The following is a 19,721-nucleotide window of genomic DNA, read 5'->3' as shown; positions in this document are numbered from 1 at the left end:
ACAATAAATGTAATACTGATGAAATGCATGTTCCGGAAACAATCGTTTTTTTAAGAATTTTTATTTTTGTATTAATCTGTAACATTATATTAAGCAGACTAACATTGCATGTTAACAGACAACAAGGAGATGAACACCACCCTGCAGATTAAATATTTGGAGTCTGTAACATGAAGCATAATAAACAGGGAGGGGGGAAAGGAACCAAAAGAAGTGTCCTTCACCACCTTTCACAAACATGGTATAAATACTGTATTATTCTGAGTATTTCCACCACTGCTCACAGCAGGGGCTTCACAGTTACCGTGTGTCTCCAGCAACATGCACACATGACTGACCCGCTCATGTTTCCAAGTGTCTACAAAATCCATGTCCATTTACTGTGAAGAAGAAACAAACAGAATACTGATGTTTTTTTCCTCTCTGTGTTGAGCTGATGATTAACCCTGACACAGGAAGCAGAGCACATTTTACTTCCGGTACAATGACACTATGCTTTGGGCCTAGGTTAAAATGAATCTGTTGCTATATTTGCTTAGACACTTATGAAGTGTGTTGCTACTAACAAATGTCCTATAGCAGTACATGATGTGTACATACATGTCTATGCATATGTGTGTGTGCCAAAAACCTTTGTGGGCTGCAAAACAGAAATTTACTCCTTTGTGATTGAAGTTTGAATCGCATCAGTTGTCATTGCTGTCTTTCAAATCCATTTTCCCTCTGATGTCCTCTCAGGCAGAGCTAGAATTTGTGTGACTGCAGGTGAGCAAAAGGCAGTGAACGTGTCATGGAGATAGAAACTGTGTAACGTCAAGGCATCTGAAAGGGAAATTGCCTTTGGCCACCCCCATAATCCTCACATCAGGTCCCAGTCGCAGGGGATAGTGGTCAGCATGGTTTCTGCTGACCCGTCGGTGTTTGTGATTACAGCAGAGCTGACCGCGAGGAGGCTGCCGCTCGCCTGCCCAATCACAGACGCCGCCCCCCTAATAGCCGCTTATGATCTGACATGAGCTCCAGACTCGGTCTGCCCAGGCCCAGGCACTTCACATCCATTAGCCTTGCCAAGGCCTAAATCCTCAGCCTACATCCAGACTTATTTGTACAGCAGAGTGGAATGAAATGCACATTCAGAGAAGTTAATGTATGGAGCTGGCTGTTGTCTCTCTGTCTCCTGCTTTCCCCAAACTTTCCGGTGGCGCCTGTTCCCATTTGATATATTTATAAGTGAATATGCTCTGCACATATGCGCTAGGGTCTATCAGTGAATATACCCTGTACGTACTGGTTAGGGTTTATGAGTGAGTATACCTTGTACATACAGGTTACGGTTTATCATTGAGTATACTCTGTGTATATGGTTAGGGTTTATCAGTGAGTTTACCCTGTGCATACAGGTTAGGGTTATGGTACATCAGTGATCATACCCTATACATATAGGTTAGGATTTATCAGTGAATATACCCTGTGCATATGGGACAGGGTTAGGGTATATCACCGAGTGATTTTGCCATGTGCCTGTAGTTTAGCAAGGAAGGGTTCATCCTGGTTAAATATTCCAACATTCCATACGGCGGTACACTCTGCTATTAACTTCCCTCTATTATGTCTGCTGCCTGTTCATGATAGCCCACTCCAAGAGCTTCTCAGTTTTAGTCCTTTGCAATCTTATCCAGGCTTCTTTTTTTTTTTTTTGCTCCTCTCTTCATGCCCAAGGACAAAATCCTTGAGAGGAAAAGGAAAAAGTGTTGAATAATGTGTTCAATTTGCTTAGGGGCTCAATAAGCACAACTCATTAATTAGGGAGGGGATGTATTAGTCATGATTAAGATGGCTTTTGCATATTGATGAACAATGTCCATGCTAATGAGCCCATTTACACCATCGCTAACTCAGGCCTACAGTATGGGAGTGGAGCTGTGATTTAGCCTCTTAGTACACACTTGCCTTCTTACATTGATTATCTTTGAAATATTGCTTAACACTTTAATGACAAAAGCGACAAATGGGGAGAAAGTAAATAGACAAGCTCAGTACACTCCATAAAATTAAAGATCCTGAACGTGCAGTTCAGAAGGCAAGCAAAAAACCTAAATTGATGTCCGAGTACATGAAGTTTAAATATTTATTGGACTAATTTCAATTATTAGATATCTGTTATAAATTGATACAGCTGCGACCTCATCTCTAGGTCACTTTCTGCAGGGCTCAATTAAGGCCTGGGCTATCTAGCAGAGTTAAAGGGTATAACCTTCCTGAGGCAGGGTCAACATTTTACATAGCATTCTGTCAGCAATTTCTGTCCAGGTAGAGAACAGCACCAGAATGGACTGACATCAGTAGCTGGACAGTAGTGTAGGCTCTTGAACAGTAGTGTAGGCTTTTGGGACGGTAGTGTAGGTTTTCACACAAAACATTTCTCTGCTATTCGAGATCACAGGGCTCAGTTTGATTCCACTCTGTCTCTTTCCAAGACGATTGTTCTGATTCAGTGTCATTGCAAAATTTATGCAGCTGGGACCAGAGACATAATGTCTGATCACACACACACACACACACACACACACACACACACACACACACACACACACACACTCTAACACACTCTCTCTTCCAACTATAGAACATGACGAGTGTGCCAGTGGGCAGAGTTCATGTGATGAGAACGCCATCTGCACTAACACCATTCGTGGCCACCTGTGCACCTGTAAGCCGGGCTATGTGGGGAATGGTACCATCTGCAGAGGTAAGCTCTCAATCTTTACCCACGTGCTTTTTTTCTGCCTTGTCTCATACTTCCCCAAAACACACGCGCGCGCACGCGCACACAGTTTCAGCTGGTTCTGAGATGATGACAATTGATTTTGGTTTGCCTTCCTTCCTTTGCCTTGGAGCTTCATGTGCTCTTGGCTGATGGGAGGAGGCGACTCTGTTTCACTCTCCTCCGAGAGGCAATCACCTTGCCTGGCTGACGCCATTAGCTGAGGGAAAAGCCAATGTCTGCTCTATTGAGCCCGGTCGGGGAGGCAGATGCTGGTTTGGCAAAGCTGAACAAAGTGCCTCTGTCTGGGGGAGAGCGATCATGACCAGCCCATTCAGTTATGGTCAGATCTCCAGAATGAAGGCAGGAAGCCATGAGAGACTCATTAGGGAGTCCTTACAAGGCCCTCAGTCCACTGTATGGAGGATGTATGGAGTAAGAGCAGTGGTAGCTCAGTGGTACTTGACTAGTGCGGTACTTGACTAGTAATCGGATGGTTGCCAGTTTAAGCCCCACCACCAGCAATTTGCTGCTTTTTGGGTCCCTGAGTAAGGCGCTTAACCCCTGCTCAAGTTGTATTCAGTCATAATTGTAAGTCGCTTTGGATAAAAGTGTTAGCTAAATGCTATAAATGTAATGCACTTCACAAATTAGACATGTTTATTGTGTGGCCCAGCTTCAGTATGAAGTAAAAATGCCCAGTACATCAAAGATGGTTGAATTAAAGTCTAATTCTTTTAATGTGTGTTTACTCTAATGCTAACAGGCTAAGCCTCAGAGAACAAACTTTGTCCTTCTCTCTCTCTCTCCTGTGCAATACTAGTCTAAACAGATCAGCTTTCAATTTCAATTCACTTAATTCATTTATTAGGGTGAGGTCATCCTGAATGCATTTGGCCAGTCTGTCAGACCAGCACTGTGTGTTTGTGTGTGTGTGTGTGTGTGAGTGTGTGTGTGCGTGTACGCTTGTGCATGCAGTTTGTAAGTACATCTATAATTCAGTTGTATTCTGAAGTGAGAGTGTAAATTGCATCAGGATGGGTGTCTACTGGTTTGTTGGCTTGTCTAGCTTGTTCTGTGTTGCTGCCATGCAGACTGAATGTAACCAATACATACGCTAGAATGGGTGGCAGGTGAGATCCAGTACTTGGGGGAGATCGATACTATTTACAACACGCCCTCCAGACCATCTCTGTAGCTGAAGCTGTTCTAGCACCAAAGGCACAAAGCACAAAGTAAAGGGTAAAACCTCACTGGCACCGTGGTAGACAGTATGGAAATAATACAATAGGAAATCAAATATCCATGAAGTGGAAATACCATGATGAATTCTTGAAAGTATTGAAGCTGCTTTGTCCTCTTACCTGTTAGTATTTCTGAAGTTACATCTCAGCTTTTTTTCACCACTGATCATTTTATGGTCCCAAGCCACTGTATCTTTAGAAAGCCGCTGAACCGTTGTACTGAATTATCCTGATAGAGTACTGATTCTCCCTCATAGAGGATGGTACACAAACGGAAACAGGTGCGTGTCAGTCAGAGCAGCTCATAGACTTGTGCAGTGTCAGGAGAAACTAGACATAATTCATGTAATCTTTACTAGGGTATCGATACAAATTGCATATAAAGATTTTAGGACATTTCCAATAGAAGTTAGACAACCAAGGAGTTTCTAGGGGAAATCTTTTTTTGCCTTATTTCTACAACAAGGCTGTACAATAACTGAAATAGATGTGAAGGTGTTGACCTGTGCACAGCTGAATAATAACAAAAGAAAGTGGAGCAGAGATAAATCATGGATGAATGAATTATGAATGATTCATTTTGTCACCTATGTAAAGCATATCTTATTTGGGCTATTACAAACTGTCACGGACGCTCGTCTCCCACGTGTCACGTGGTTTGGCCTGCCGCGTGCAGTGGGAGGGTTGTTTTGTTTGTAAACAAACACCTGCACACACCTGCACCTTGTTCGTCTTTATGTATATAAACCCTTGTCATTGTGTGCAGTGTGTTGGTCATTGTTAATGTAGCAGGTTGAGATAAATGGTGGCGTCATTATTGTAAATGTTCATTTAGTCATTGTTAATGTATTCGTGTTTTCCTTCATGTTATATGTGAGTGCTAATTGTTATGTAAATAAATGTTCCTCCATGTCGAGGAAGTCTGTGCGTCCTGCTCCACGCCCTTTGGTACTCGGGCCACACCGTTACACAGACTGCATTAAATGGTCAATGTAAGCTTTTACTTCACTCAAACAAATATCAAATATTACATATGAAATAACTATTTAACTTAGTGCAGTGATGTCTGAGTATACTAGCAAAATATGTTAAATGTTAGCCTTTACTAAGTGTCTTTTATAAACAGCAGAGGAAATGAATTATGGTACATAAATTTGACCTTTCCCTCTATCAGCCTTCGGCTATAGTGGAGCTTCGGGTGTGCTGCAAGTGCCACTCTCCCATGGCCAACTAGGCAGGCAAGCTTCCAGATAGCTGGATTTGTAAAACCATAACTTATTGTTTTACGTTTAATAAATTGGTAACACCCAGTTTCTGGTTATTTTCATTTTTACTTTCGCTCATTAAGTCAAAACAACAGTGAACGTGCTGCTTCCAAAGATTCCACTGCTCTGCTTAGGCATTAAGCATTTCCATGGAATTATGCAGCGCACTTTCAAGAGGCAATCAGACTCTTATGTCTGATAGCCTACATTAAGCTGGTTTAACTACTGCTTATCACATTAAACACATTTTTGGTTGAACAACAAAATGAAATAAACATTACCATTCATATACTCATTGCTACTGCTTTTTACAAAGTAGCCTCAACTGTTACTGTATGATTGCTCAGATGTTTACTATATTTAATTAAATTTTATTATTTATTTATTTTTTTACGGTGTTTCATTTACAGTGGGGGGGGGGGGGGGGTAGGCTTTATGCAGTTTTTGTAGCCTTACTTGCACCCTTATACTGGAAATCAAGCTGGCCTTGGTCAAATGACAGATAATGCTTCACTAAGAAATCGAACATTCATCGGGGTTGTTTATCACCTTAAAGGAGTACTCCACCATTAACCCTCAAATTCAGTGTTCAGAGGAGTTTAAAGTTGCTTTTTGAACTTTGCCTTTAGAGGTGAACAACATGCAAAAATTATTACCTTGGATTATTCCCTGTGAAAGTCTATGGGAGGTCATTTTGGACAAAAAAAAATGTCTTTAGGCATAGAATTGCAGTATTGTAGAATATCTGCTGTGGCTGAGCCTTGTCCTGAATTATCAGGGAGGAAACACATGGAGACATCTGCATGAATGCAGCGAGCATGGGGCAGCTCTGTTGTCTTTTAATTTGTTGCTAATTGGTAGCCATGTAGTACAAGGCTTCACCCCATCAGCTTCCTTTAAGATGGAAAATACCCAGCTCCCTATAGTTTGTTATAAGATAGCTGAGAGGAGTCGTTGCAGGCAGCAGTAATATATTGATTCTCGTGAATCTTTGACTGTAATTATGTGAAGTGGCCCCCTCCTCCTGTGTTGACCATGTGTGCAGGCATGCGAAACTGTGAATAGGATGTGATGGTGGGTTAAGGGAGAAACAATGCAATTTTCTCAGTGAGCAGCTGTCTCATGCTGTGGAATGTGGAGCCAGAGTGTAATTACTCTCTCTCTCTCTCTCTCTCTCTCTCTCTCTCTCTCTCTTTCTCTCTCTCTCTCTTTCTCTCTCTCACACACACACACGGACACACACTTTCTCTGTCTTCCTCTTTTGCACCTTTTCTCTATCTCTTGAGGAAAAGTGGAATAAAGCTCAGTTGTTCCTTATGACTTTCTGCAAAGTGATTAAGATGTACTGTTTCCAGAGAATGATCATTAAGCTCGGTCTGTAAGTGAGTAAGACTTGTAGAATAGAAGTCTATAAGTGACAGGTAAGTGTCCAGTCTTTGTCATTGCAGAATTTAGAATTCATTTCATATTCAGTTACTATAATAATAACCACTCTCAGCTGTGAAGAAGGAACTGCATTTTTGGGTTCTGAAAATTTCCCATTAATATATGTCAGGTGAATAGTTCATCCAGACTGATATAATGCAGACCATAATAAGTGTTATTCTACAGGGAACTCTTTTTCTCCCGTGTGTCGAGATGAACCAGTTATACCACAGCCAAAGATTATGGATGTTTCTGTTAAATCACGAAACGCAAAGTCAAGCCCAACTGCAAATCGCTTGTCAGCTGTAGATTTAGAGTGTAGAGTAGAGTAACCTTATGTAAAAAAAATAAAATAAATCCTTGTCTTTGTCGACCTTGGTTTGTATAACCAAGACAGTTTAACGATATTATAAATGGGCCTTGAAGAACAGAACTATTCTGTATCATTAGCCTATGCGCAGCAATATGGACCCTCTCCGTAAACAGATGACAGCATTCAGCACCAGGGTGTTAGAACATGAGAAGATCAGTAGTGTTCATTTATGCTTTATGCTTGGAGGGATAAATTGGGGTTTTAAAGGGCATTTTGGCCTTGTGCTTTTTTCATGTTTTTCACAGAGAAATGACAGCTTGTGTTCTCGGGACAAATGCTTATATAACATTTTGTACCTCATAAGAGTCTCCTAATAGATTAAGTGAGAAGTGAGATATGTCAAAGATTTTCAAAGATGTTTATTTCCTTATTTGTTTTTTTTGTTTGTTTTTTTAGTAGTGCAGTGATCTCAGGTCTGCTAGATGTTGGGTACTGGGCAGAGGGAAGAATATGAACATTCTAGCTTGTTTTCATGTTCATTTCATGTGCAGGTCATGCACAGCCTGCGTCTGAGATGGGCGAGTATGGAATATCAGTGGTGGAGTTTACTTACTCCTATATAAAACAAGACAGTCTGCTTCGCTCAAATTTCCTTTATTTATCCTACCAAAATTCTCATCAGTAGCTACAGACAGAGTACAAGTCTAAACAGATTTTGTTCCTTGTTCATGTAGTTATCAGACCACAATTCAATTCTATAGTTCTTTTGTCGATAAGTGCAAAATACAATTGATTTCAAGTGCAAAAGCCAACATTATTGTACTGATTACAACAGAGAGCCTAAAAACTACACAATGGTTTATTGACCATTAGTTACAATAAATATTGAAACTAGCCAGCTTATAGAAGAACCACGCAGATGACTCTAACACCAAACTCTTACTACTTACGAGAAACTCAGCATTGCGTACAACTTTGTAACAGCAGAGTATCAATAGATTAGATGCCCCAAAGCAAAGTGGGATTCAGCCATCAGATAATGCTAAAGTCAGCCAGCAGCATGCCTAGATTTTATGGGTATAACTACATTTGAGAGCTGTCCAATTGTGCTTTCATGATTGGGTGAAGGCTGTCTGTGCAATGAAATATTCATCTTACTGAGTCAGAGATATACACCCTTTACAAATCAAAGTGTGGTGCTCTGCTCGCTTCATTCCTAGTGCACCGATGGGTTTTGGGGTATGACGTCTCGCACACTATGGGAACTATGCAGAATCAGATAATGATAGGCCACCAAAAAGGACTACTGAAAATAGAATCAGAATAATAGTATTTTTAAAAACTTTATTTAATGTTTTCTGCCTCTTTTATATGGTTTTGTTCACATTACCTCAGGTTGTTGTAATGCCATAATACAGTGAGTTAAATAGTACATTATGTTCAAGATAGAAATTAAAATGCATATAATTGAGGGCAGCATGAAAATAAATAATCTCACAGCTGGTAGTCTTCCATGATCTATTATATATGATAAACAATAAATCAGTTAACATGCCATAGTATTTGCATTAACATCCACAGCAACCAATGTAGTGTTTATTAAATTTGTATTAACATCCATAGCAACCAGTGTAGTTTTATTATATTTGCATTAACATCCATAGCAACCAATGTAGTGTTCATTGTATTTGCATTAACATCCATAGCAACCAATGTAGTGTTCTTTATATTTGCATTAACATCCATAGCAACCAATGTAGTGTTTATTATATTTGCATCAGCAACCGTAGCAACCACAGTAGAATTTATTGGTTTAGAAGTGCAGATGGATCTCGCATCCAGTACTTCCACAGCCCAGCAGCCTGAAAATCAGATGCAATGACAGAAATCTCTGCGATTACATCTATCTATAATGTAAATCTTTGCCTTGAAAAAAAAGTCAGTAGAAATGCTGTACTATGGAAGACCTTAGTCTACTGTAAGGATTGTGGATCTCAGCGACTTATCTTTATCCTTCATTAAACTAAATACCATCAGCTGTGTAATGGGAATATAGTATAATGAGACTGTACAGTTTATGATTAGGTAATCATTAGTGTGTTAACTTACAAATGTGTGAGGGCTTTGTCATAACAAGAGGTACACTTTACGAATGACCTCATTATGAACGTGTTGTATCCCTTATGTGGATATGTAGTATTAGTAGTAATAATAATACCTCATTATGGATGTGTTGTATCCTTATACAGATATGTAGTAGTAATAATAATACCTCATTATGGACATGTTGTTATCCTTATACGGATATGTAGTAGTAGTAATAATAATACCTCATTATGGACATTTTGTATCATACAGATATGTAGTACCAGTAATAATAATACCTCATTATGGATGTGTTGTATCCTTATACAGATATGTAGTGCCAGTAATTATAATACCCCATTATGGACGTGTTGTATCCTTATACGGATATGTAGTACCAGTAATAATAATACCTCATTACGGACATGTTGTATCCTTATACAGATATGTAGTACCAGTAATTATAATACCTCATTATGGACGTGTTGTATCCTTATACGGATATGTAGTACCAGTAATAATAATACCTCATTATGGACATGTTGTATCCTTATACAGATATGTAGTACCAGTAATAATAATACTTCATTATGGACATGTTGTATCCTTATATGGATATGTAGTAGTAATAATAATAATAATCCTCCTCCTCCTTATCATCATGATGAACTTTATTTAAACAACTTTTTATTTTGAGTCCAAAGTGCTTTACATAGAATGGATTAAAAGATTTGGTTGATAAGGAACATTAATGAGATTACTACATTACTACAAATCATGAAGAAAAAAAAACAATTTAATAAAGATCGACCCAATGAGCTATGTCTGGACTAGGTTAAACACACAAATCTTTAATCTCTCATTTAAGACACTTTTAGAGCATGCATACCTAATATTCTCTGGAACACTATTCCAGAATTTAGGTACTAAGTACAAAAACACCTTCCACTGGCTAACTTGCCATTAATGGAGAGTTTGAGTGGACTCTCTTCACTCTGCACAGTGTGAAGCAGTTTCACACCCAGTATACACAACACTTCAAAAGAAACTCAGACACAAGTAGTTTCTTTTAAGATTACTTTGCAATATTAGTAATCAAACTATGGACTAGGAAAGTTCCTCAGAAAGACTGAGATATAACTACATCCTGCTGTCACTGCACTGGCCAGTGCAGAGTGAACGACTAGGGACTGGAGAATGCTCTACCCATTTACATTAACTTATATACTTATAGATCTATCAAATAAGGTCTAAGCTAAATATATAACTGGCCCAAAGTGAACAGTACATTCCCCTGATATGCAGTCTTTCCTTATTAAGTCTCTTTGCCTTAAGTGATTGTCTTTATTACACTGGTTACAGCAAAGCTTGTTCTTTGGCTTATGTCTTTGATTTGAGTCTTTAGTGCCTAAAAGTAGTGCTCATCTGACTGGTTTCAAGTCTTGAAGAGATATACTTTTGCAGCACTGAAACTTTTGGTGTTGGATATGGACTTGGGACGGCTCCGTTAAAGCACAGAAGACATGCCTCATGGCGTTGATGCCGTGTGTGAGTGACAGCTGCTGGAGTGTGAGGCAGTAGGACCGTTCTGTGCCCATCCTGCGTCTGTCCACAAAACCATTAACCAGAACGACTCATCTTGTAGAACATTGACTACCCCCACTGCCAGCCCCTTCTCACAGACACACACACACCCACATTCACACCAAGAGCAAAAGAGAGGAGGAGAAGAGGAGAGCACGTGCATTAGTGTCTGTGTCTGAGAGACAAGTGTGGGTTGTGTGAGATGCGATTTGGTGGGGGAGCTCAAGTGACAGACTTTCCTGCTTCTGTTCTCTGGGGTCTGAAGGGAGAGTACATGAGAATTGCACAAATTGTCATGCTCAAGTTCAATTCATAGATAAATGGGCCAATTTTCTCTTCTTGAGCTGTCATATTTGTGTGATAATGACATCATGTCACTCTTTTGTCCAGATACTACAGTATAATTTCCCTCTGGGAAATTATACATTGTCAGCATAGCACAGGCATACTGTCCTAGAGAAAGTTTTACCACACAAATCTTGGCTAAAATGAGCTTGACACACTGTTTAGCTTGGTGTACTTCACAGAAAGCTGTGTATATGACTGACATTTGCTTTTATGTCAAATAGAATGCTGGAGTTGTAAAGTAATTATTGAAGTTTCAGAAACCCAAGAACGTGCTATTATGACCACTTGGTTCTCAGCAGACTGTAAATGGCCCCATGTGGATGTATTGTATGGGCAAATGGCTCCTTTCCGAGGGAACTAATATTCACTCTGACGTGGTCACTGAGTTGAAATGCTGATGAACTCCTGCTGTTGCATGATGAGCTGCCAGGTGTAGTCTATCTGTCACCTCCCTGCACTTTCAAAGGTCAATGAGTGTGTGTGTGTGTGTGTGTGTGTGTGTGTGTGTGTGTGTGTGTGTGTGTGTGTGTGTGTGTGTGTGAGTGCATGTCTGTGTGTCTGACCCACCTGAAGTGCACTTTTAAACGGACTTTTAAACGTGTGTTTGTGTGTGTGTGTTTTCTTGGTGGTGGCTTCAGATTGAAATCTCTTCATCCAGTGTTTCAGTCCAGAATCTCTTTTCATGTCGTTGCTTTGCCGAACAGACTAAATATCTGATTACACATATACATTAAAGATACATCTCAAAAGCTGTTGTATTTCTTTCTTATTAACTCTTTATTAAAGACACTATTTTACTGAGACAGATTATAAAACGGTTTAGTTTTTCTGCAAAGGGAGTTTTGACATCATTTTCCTCCTGCCGGCCCCTCATGTTTTAATGTCTGCATCCAGAAACCCACAACCCACTAAGACCTCTTGTATAAAATGGAGTCAGTGTTTGTTCCAGATTTTACTCATGCAATCTTGTGTAATCTAAAGAACACAGGACAACATAAAGCTCCAAAGTCATCTACAAAATACATGCAGGACACTCCATGTCCATCAGTGCTGGCTGAACTGCCACAGTGCGTTTCCTCCTACCTCACAGAAATACAGATGAACATGAGAGCGATCAGAATGCTGCAGCTTGTGGGCCATAAGTAGAAAAGTGAAAAACTATGTAAGAGAGTTTCCTGTATCTGAGCAGGCTCTCCCTCCTACACCGAGCAGGCATTCTCCAACCCATCTTAAAGAGTCTTTTCAACACATGAACCACATGAAAAATTTTGGATGTGGTATTTGGTTGGAATTATTTTTATGTGGTATTGTATGTAAATGTATTTTTGGGGGGGGCTAAAAAGGAGGACCACCATACCATTTTTTAGAATTGTAGGTTGAACACTTCACATACCACACACACACTAACATGTACACACTCACACGTGTGCATACACAGATGTGCATTATTTACTTGTGGTGGCTGAACAGGGGGATTGAAAGGTAAATAATAAATTACTTAAGTCAGTGTTTTAATGATATTTACCTGACACATTTATCCAAAGCAACTTACAATTATGACTGACTACAACTTGAGGGTTAAGGGCCTTGCTCCAGGGGCCAACGGTGGGGCTTCAATCAGCAACCTTCCAATTATAAATCAGATAACTTAACCGCTGAGCTACCACTGCACACTGAAATAATAGTGTTGCATGTTACCAAATTATCTTATACGTGGTCTTTTTTAAACTGAAATGTTTGCAGGCATGAAAAAGCTTGATAGCCATTATTTAAATGACCCTTTGATGTGTAGCCATTACAACCAATGAGTGCATTTATGCTAATCCATTCATTGCCGTGCATGGTTGTCCTTTAATGGTTTTATTTTTTTTATTGTTTATATATATATATATATATATATATATATATATATATATATATATATATATAGACATAGTGTGATGTGTCACATTATGAGATGGTATGATTGCATTGGCACCACTGACTAGACACCAGGGAGTGCTAGGCAGGGGCGTGGCACCAACCTTTGGACCATGGGCACAATAGTTTGACGACCCCTACTCCCAACAAGATAAAGAAACAGGAAAAAAAAATATTAAGCAAATTGATAATGTATTTCTTTGAGGTTGGTTGGTATGCATTTAAGGGTTAAACATCAGAAAATGAAGATCTGCCTGCTTTTCTCTTTCAGTGATTATAGATGTTTCTGAAATGAACAGTGTGTGTTTTATAAGTTCATTGTTGGGCTTTCTAACTTCATTTGCTTATGACAGCAGAAACACTATTACATTAACTAATTATTATTGGCTGCACTGAAGGAAATTCTCACGCTTCTCTATCCACTTAAATGTTCTCTTTATAATTGACTACAATTGTACATAATCATTGGCTAATCTTACATACCTAATCTTAGATAAGCACAACATATTTAGTGTTTGGCACAGACATATCTGACAACACTGCCAGTTTTCATAGGAGTCTCCCTATTTTTAACTCTTTCTTTCGCTGTGTTCCTCCAGTTAATCCCATTAATCATAGTGTTGCAAATCAAATGCATGTTCAGTTTCTGTGTGGAATATGTGTCATGCTACCTGGCAACACACTAAAAGATGTGGGGGGAATTGAGCTGCCTAATTTCAAGAGGAACAAGACCTTTTCAGAAATGGCACTCTGTACTACAGAGATAAAAAAATAAAGAAATTGAAGTTGATTTAACAGCAGAACAATACCTCGTCTGATTACAAACCCAACGTCTTCAGCATGTTTGCCTAAAAACTATCAATCCATATACCAGAGCAACTTATGTTTCAACCTCTAACACAATGGGTAAGAAATGTTGGACTTGAAGTGTTGGATTTCATCTGACAAGAGCTCACACATACATGCACATGATATATTACATATTTATCTCTTCCCACAAATAACCCAGATGTCCTTGACCATTGTTCTTGCAGGAGACCCCACATACTTGCATCAATTTATTACAACATATATACTTATTGTTTGTAATTCCTTTACTTAAACATCTTTTTATTTTAAAGTCTAATGTTTTAATTAATTTTAGTATCACTGAAAAGAAGTATTATATTAGAAACATTCTTCTACATTATGCTTTGCATAAACTCATATTGCAGTTAAATCAATGTTTAACTCCTTTTAATACTTCCAAGCCTGATTTTACAGAGTGAGGCCCCACTTATATTTGTGCATTCTTCCCCAGACAACCCCAGCCTTCAGTATTAGTTTTCCCCCCTCCAGCAGTTCAGCTTGAGCAGTGTGTGACAAGAGCCTGTTTTACATGTTACTTCTGCTTTTCCAATGTGGGTCAAATGCAGGTCAGTCATGTCCTATTCGTGATGTGCAAAGGCAGTTAAAAGGAAGGCCTCTTACGAAATCTGGTCAACAGTGATTTTGGTTCCTGCAAACAATATGTGTTTATCTGTATTTGCATGGTAAATCTGATCATGTTTCTCAATTTTCTCAATCTCTCGTAGTGTTTTTGTTCCAGTATAATTTTATGTCATCATTTATAGTTTGGAAAAGCAGTAACAAAGAAAGTGAATCTGCCCTTTCTTGGTGGACCACAGCTGGACACTGAGGAGGGATGTTCCTGAGGGCAAATATAGGCAAACCTCATATACATTTCAGAAGAACGTTTGTACACATTTTATGTGTAATAACAGCCTTACTTGTGAATAAATAATATATCATTCATGTAAAATTTACACACTTAAAAACCATATGTGATTGAAATATTCTGAAAACAGATTCCATTATAAAACATACTGTAAGGTCCACCTATTTTAATTTTGGAAGCAAGAAAAAGTTCAGATTTAGTTGCTCAGTAATATTAATCAAATGCTTTCACCAAGTTAGAGGCAGAGGTGAGCATTCGCAATGACAACGCCTGCCATGCCTTGCTCGTCATCATGCTACACATACCCATCCCCTCCGCTTGCCCCTGGAAATTGACGAAATGGCTTTTAAGAAGAAGAAATGCGGTTCCAAATTTTGCGGAATGGGAAGGTGTGATACCTTACCATTTTAACAGCTGGCCACATCAGCAAGCCATGCGTTTTGTAAGCTATGTAAGGCTGATTTTAATGTAGAGCATGGTGGGGAAAAACGAAACATGCTAGCTAGCTGCCTAACATTGGCAGTTCATTTGTGGTTTTTTTGTCACGTAATTAGTAACAGTCCACATCAGTTGTTATTCTGTGAGTGTTTGCCTTTATTATGGACTTCCCTCAGGAGTCAGAACAAACATGCAATTGTGATGCTACTTAACTGTTCAGCTCCTGAGCATGCGCGCGCACGCACACACACACACACACACACACACACACACACACTCTCATCTCTTTGCAGTTGATGTAAATTTGAGATGTTGACTTTTGAACACTTTTATACATGTTGTATTTTACCATGAGCTATAAATGTACGACTAATTTGTGACTAATTTGTTTTATTTTCATGTCCTTTTTTATTCTATTAATCTGTGGTATAGGGTTATATGGGGGCAGGGCCATTGGGGGTAGGCCAGTAGCCATCGAAAATCTCCCTCTTTTTCAGAGCCTGATGTTGGCAGGCATGGGCACACTTCAGGTTCACCTGCTTTCTGAAAAGAACTTGGTCAAAAGTGTCTGCCCTCATTTTTCTTTTTTTTCTGTCCATATCTCTCCCTTTACTCTTCTCTTGTTTCTAAAATGATAATTTTGGTTTCATCTTAAACCAGGCCTGAATTGCTAACTGCTCTCTAGGCAACGCACAGAAATTACACAATAGATCTGCATGCAGAAGAATCAAACCAATTTTTCATCTGAAGCGGGGGGGGGGGGGGGGGATTAAAGGAAGCAATATGCAGATAAACACAACTTATCTTGGAAGACACCATCTGGTATTATTTGTCTCTGTAACAAAAGTATTAAAATTATAAACCAAAATCAGTTTATTTCTGAGGCTATTGATGCAAGGAAGGCCCTGGGCAGTCATGTCCGCTATTACCCGCTGTTTGACACCCGTGGTAATGGGTCTCCATCGGGGATGCTTCATTTTCTGTTCATTTTAATTCTCAGTCTCGGTAGCTCCTAAACGAGAGTCATAAGGATGTTGCTCATAATAGCGACTCAACCAAAAGATTTCTTCCTTGTTATCGTACCTTTTAAGGGGCAAGCAGGTTCCGAACTCCTACTGTGCTCTCACAGAGTCTGCTACATACAGTCTTTCAGTGTAATGGATTAACTGAACCTTCTAGCCCCTCAAATGTGACTTTCTGCTTTCTTATCTACAATGATTTATGTAGTTTTCTTAACTAAATGCCTTGAGCCTAATCTATGCAGGCCTTTTTAGTCAGGTGCAGAGGTTATTGCAGTCACAGAATCAGAAATGAAAATGTGCATGAATTCTGACATATAAGACCCACGGAAACTCTGCCTACTTCAAGTAAATGCTGGAAAACAGCCTTGATTGATGTGCTTTGATAGACAAAAGGGGGGATTTACTGTACTCTGTAAATCTGATTGGTTTCCGTGCAAAGATGTGAAAACCAGTCACCTTCTGCTCTACCACATTTCATTTTGAGGATGATTTTATGTCCAGATGTCATTATAGAGCTGTCTGAAAAGGCTAGAATCACTAGGAGCTCAGCTTAGGCTTGCAGGCTGCTGTAGCCAGAGTCGTGACTGTTTTCAACCATCAAAGGTTCAGGAGTGAAGTTCAGACCCACAGGGTTGGCTTCAGAGCATCAGGGAGTACATCACTGAGCTTAGGAACTGTATAGTGGCTAGACTTTGCCCATTCCTCTTTAACTTATGATAGATGCAATCTGGTTAAAACTTGTAGTCAGGGGTCCTTTGTACTGCCCTGCATTTTTCATGAAATTTCTGCGGAAAGTTGTAGTGAACATTTGTTTTACTGTAGCTGACGTGCTCTATCTTGTACCTTATCAACAAAAGTCATTAATATTAAAGTGGTTTTCAGTTCATCCCAGTTTGATTTGTGTAAAAAAGGCACCCTGCAAGTTTGGAGCATTGATTTTTATTTATTTATTTTTTTCCTCAGGACTGCGGTGAAGTCTCCCGCACAGAGACCGTTAGACTGCCAGTAATAAAGCAGTAATTATATAAGCAGCTAAATTGAGTCAATATAACTGTAATTAATATCAATATGTGCAGTTTATTAGTATAGAAGCAATCACGCTCCTAATTAGGGCCTCATAGAAGTGTTCAAAGAGGGGACCCAGACAAATTAATGGCACTAATAGCTTTTGGCTTTGCACTGTGAATTTAAAGCATTAGCAGGCAGTGTGCTGTGAGCATTTGTGATGTTTTTAGATCACTGCGGTAAGGTTAGAATTGCCCTTGCTAATACTGAATCAGGGACTAGCTAGTCACGGGGATCCAAGACTATTGCATCTCCAGCTTTGCGGGCTGACCATAAATTTTCCCCAACTCAGGTAAATCTCTCAAGCCATTCCATTGCAAGAGATTTTAAGTGTTGTAGGAGTCGCACTAGTCACTCTAAGGAACACATTCATTATTTTTTGGTTTTCTGTTGCATTGGCTTTGCCTCCTTTATTTGCCTCTGCTTATATTAGTTATTAGGACCTCAGCTTGCCTATTGTTTGGGGCTGTCACCCACTATACTGTGTTATGTGATTTAAATAGTTTCAGTCATTGCAATTTGTTACAGTCCAGCAGGAATGCTGCAGCATTCACACCCACTGTTACATCACCTTGTATTGGTTTTGTGCTGCTCTGTTCTACCCTGTGAATTGTTCTTACCAGGAGTTGTATCACTAGACTCTGCTCTCATATCTGTATTTTTTCGAAGATGGAACCAGTCAGGTTGGCCCCAAGGCCTTTAACTGTGGATCACAGCTTAAGAGCTGAGCTACACTCCTGTCCCTCAGTGCGGACTTTCTCTTGACATCTTTGTTATTTTTTCCTTATTCCTCCCACTCCTCCCATTTGCTATTTTATCCTGTCCCCTCGCTGTATGAAAGCACAGTGAGTGTTGTATATCTGACCAACTGATTTCTCTCCATCTTGAAATTTCAGTAGAAGAAGAGCAGCAATCACTGCAATCAGCCTGTACTGAGAGACCCACACAAAAGCCCCGAATACTAATAGTGGTGGTTTCCTCCGCATTAGCCCTTTGTAATTCTATATAAAAAGTCAGTGGTAATTTACACTTTTACAGCGAAATTTAGTCACTTGCAATTCATTCGTCACTTAAATCAGATTCTTTAAGAGTACTTAATCCTGCTATGTATCTCACAGCAGTAGGCAAGGCGAGTTTATCTATATAGCGCCCTTCAAACACTCAGTCATTCAGAGTGCTTTAGTCTGTGGGCCTGCACACACTTCTTGCAAAAACAGTAAGGAATGATGCTGCATGCTTTCAAACCTTTATTGTTTGTTTGAGAGTGCTAACCCTTTGCCATCAAACAGTGAAATGGTTATTTCACACACGTATACAATTATCCATACACACTCCATCTGTTCATTGAACAAAGAGCCTGTGCCACCATGCCAGAGGGCACTGATATACATTTGCATTTACATTTTCAGCATTTAGCAGATGCTCTTATCCAGAGCTACTTAAAAAAGTGATTGGTTGGTACTGTAGCCAGTACAGTAGGTTAGAGTTCAAGATACAATTGAACTAGTATACTGCTGAAATACAGGAGTACATTCTGATACCTAGAAGAAGTGCAAAATAAGCATAAGCTGTTTATCAGACAATGAAAACAGCAATAACAAACAATAGGTACTAGAGCTTCAATTACTCAAAATAGGTGCAGGATCAATGGTCATTTAAAAATTGCACAAATGGATAAGTCTTCAGTCTGCATTTGAAGATTGCAAGGAACTCTGCTGTCCAGACTGCCAGTGGAAGTTCATTCCACCATCTGGGAGCCAGGACAGAAGAGTCTCGATGCATGTCTGTATCAGAGTTTGAGCTGCAGTGCATGCACAGTGATGTGAGGGCAGGTGTGCTGGTTTCCCAACAGCTTTGCATCATTTCATGACTCTAAATAATGATCATCAGTATTTGATGGAGAGTGTTTTTAAGATAATCATTCTATCATGTAATGATAAATGTTATGGTGCTGGGGGCTTTGGACACTTTTGTATGGCCAGACCTTTTCAGAATCCTATAGCTCCCAGCCAGAGTTAATTCCCACACATATACTGGACTGCAGCCATTTTTCTAAACTCCTTGCACTCGCACAAACAAAAACATCTCTCCAGAACATGGGGAAAAAATGTAACGTTAAGAATACAAATACATACTTGTAGTTTGGAATAAATGAATGAAATGAATTAAATTGTTGCAACACAGTCACAATATACTGTGATATCACGTGGGAGAGGACAGTCTCAACAGTACTGCAGTAGTCTGTCTATGCACACACACACACACCCTCTTCTGCTCTGTTTTCAATATGGCTGCAACCTATGGATACAATAACTGCATTTCCTCCAGTACACTGTTTAAAATCCTGAAAAGAAATATTTTTGCATATAGATAAAAGTCATTAGTTGTCAAAGAAGGTTCTGACTATGTCATTGGAAATAGCATGCACTTTTGACATTCACTGCTTTTTTAGGTTGTGAGCGCATTCAGTTAATTAAAAAAAAAGACAATGCAGATTTATGATATTAATATCTCAAGGTGAACAGTATGTA

General features: G+C 39.4%; 1 protein-coding gene across 1 annotated transcript in view; it reads left to right on the top strand.

The window, feature by feature from the left end:
• Positions 1 to 19,721, top strand: part of LOC113578130 (protein kinase C-binding protein NELL1) — a 159,197-nt gene that overhangs the window by 125,412 nt on the left and 14,064 nt on the right. The window contains exon 14 of the mRNA XM_035527909.1: positions 2,627 to 2,749. Within this exon, the coding sequence (XP_035383802.1) occupies positions 2,627 to 2,749 (123 nt within the window). The remainder of the gene's footprint in view (positions 1 to 2,626; positions 2,750 to 19,721) is intronic.

Source organism: Electrophorus electricus, chromosome 1 (genome assembly GCF_013358815.1).
Source record: "Electrophorus electricus isolate fEleEle1 chromosome 1, fEleEle1.pri, whole genome shotgun sequence".
Taxonomy (NCBI): Eukaryota; Metazoa; Chordata; class Actinopteri; order Gymnotiformes; family Gymnotidae; genus Electrophorus; species Electrophorus electricus.
The sequence above is the reverse complement of the archived record's forward strand: the minus strand, read 5'-3'. Positions and strand labels throughout refer to the sequence as shown.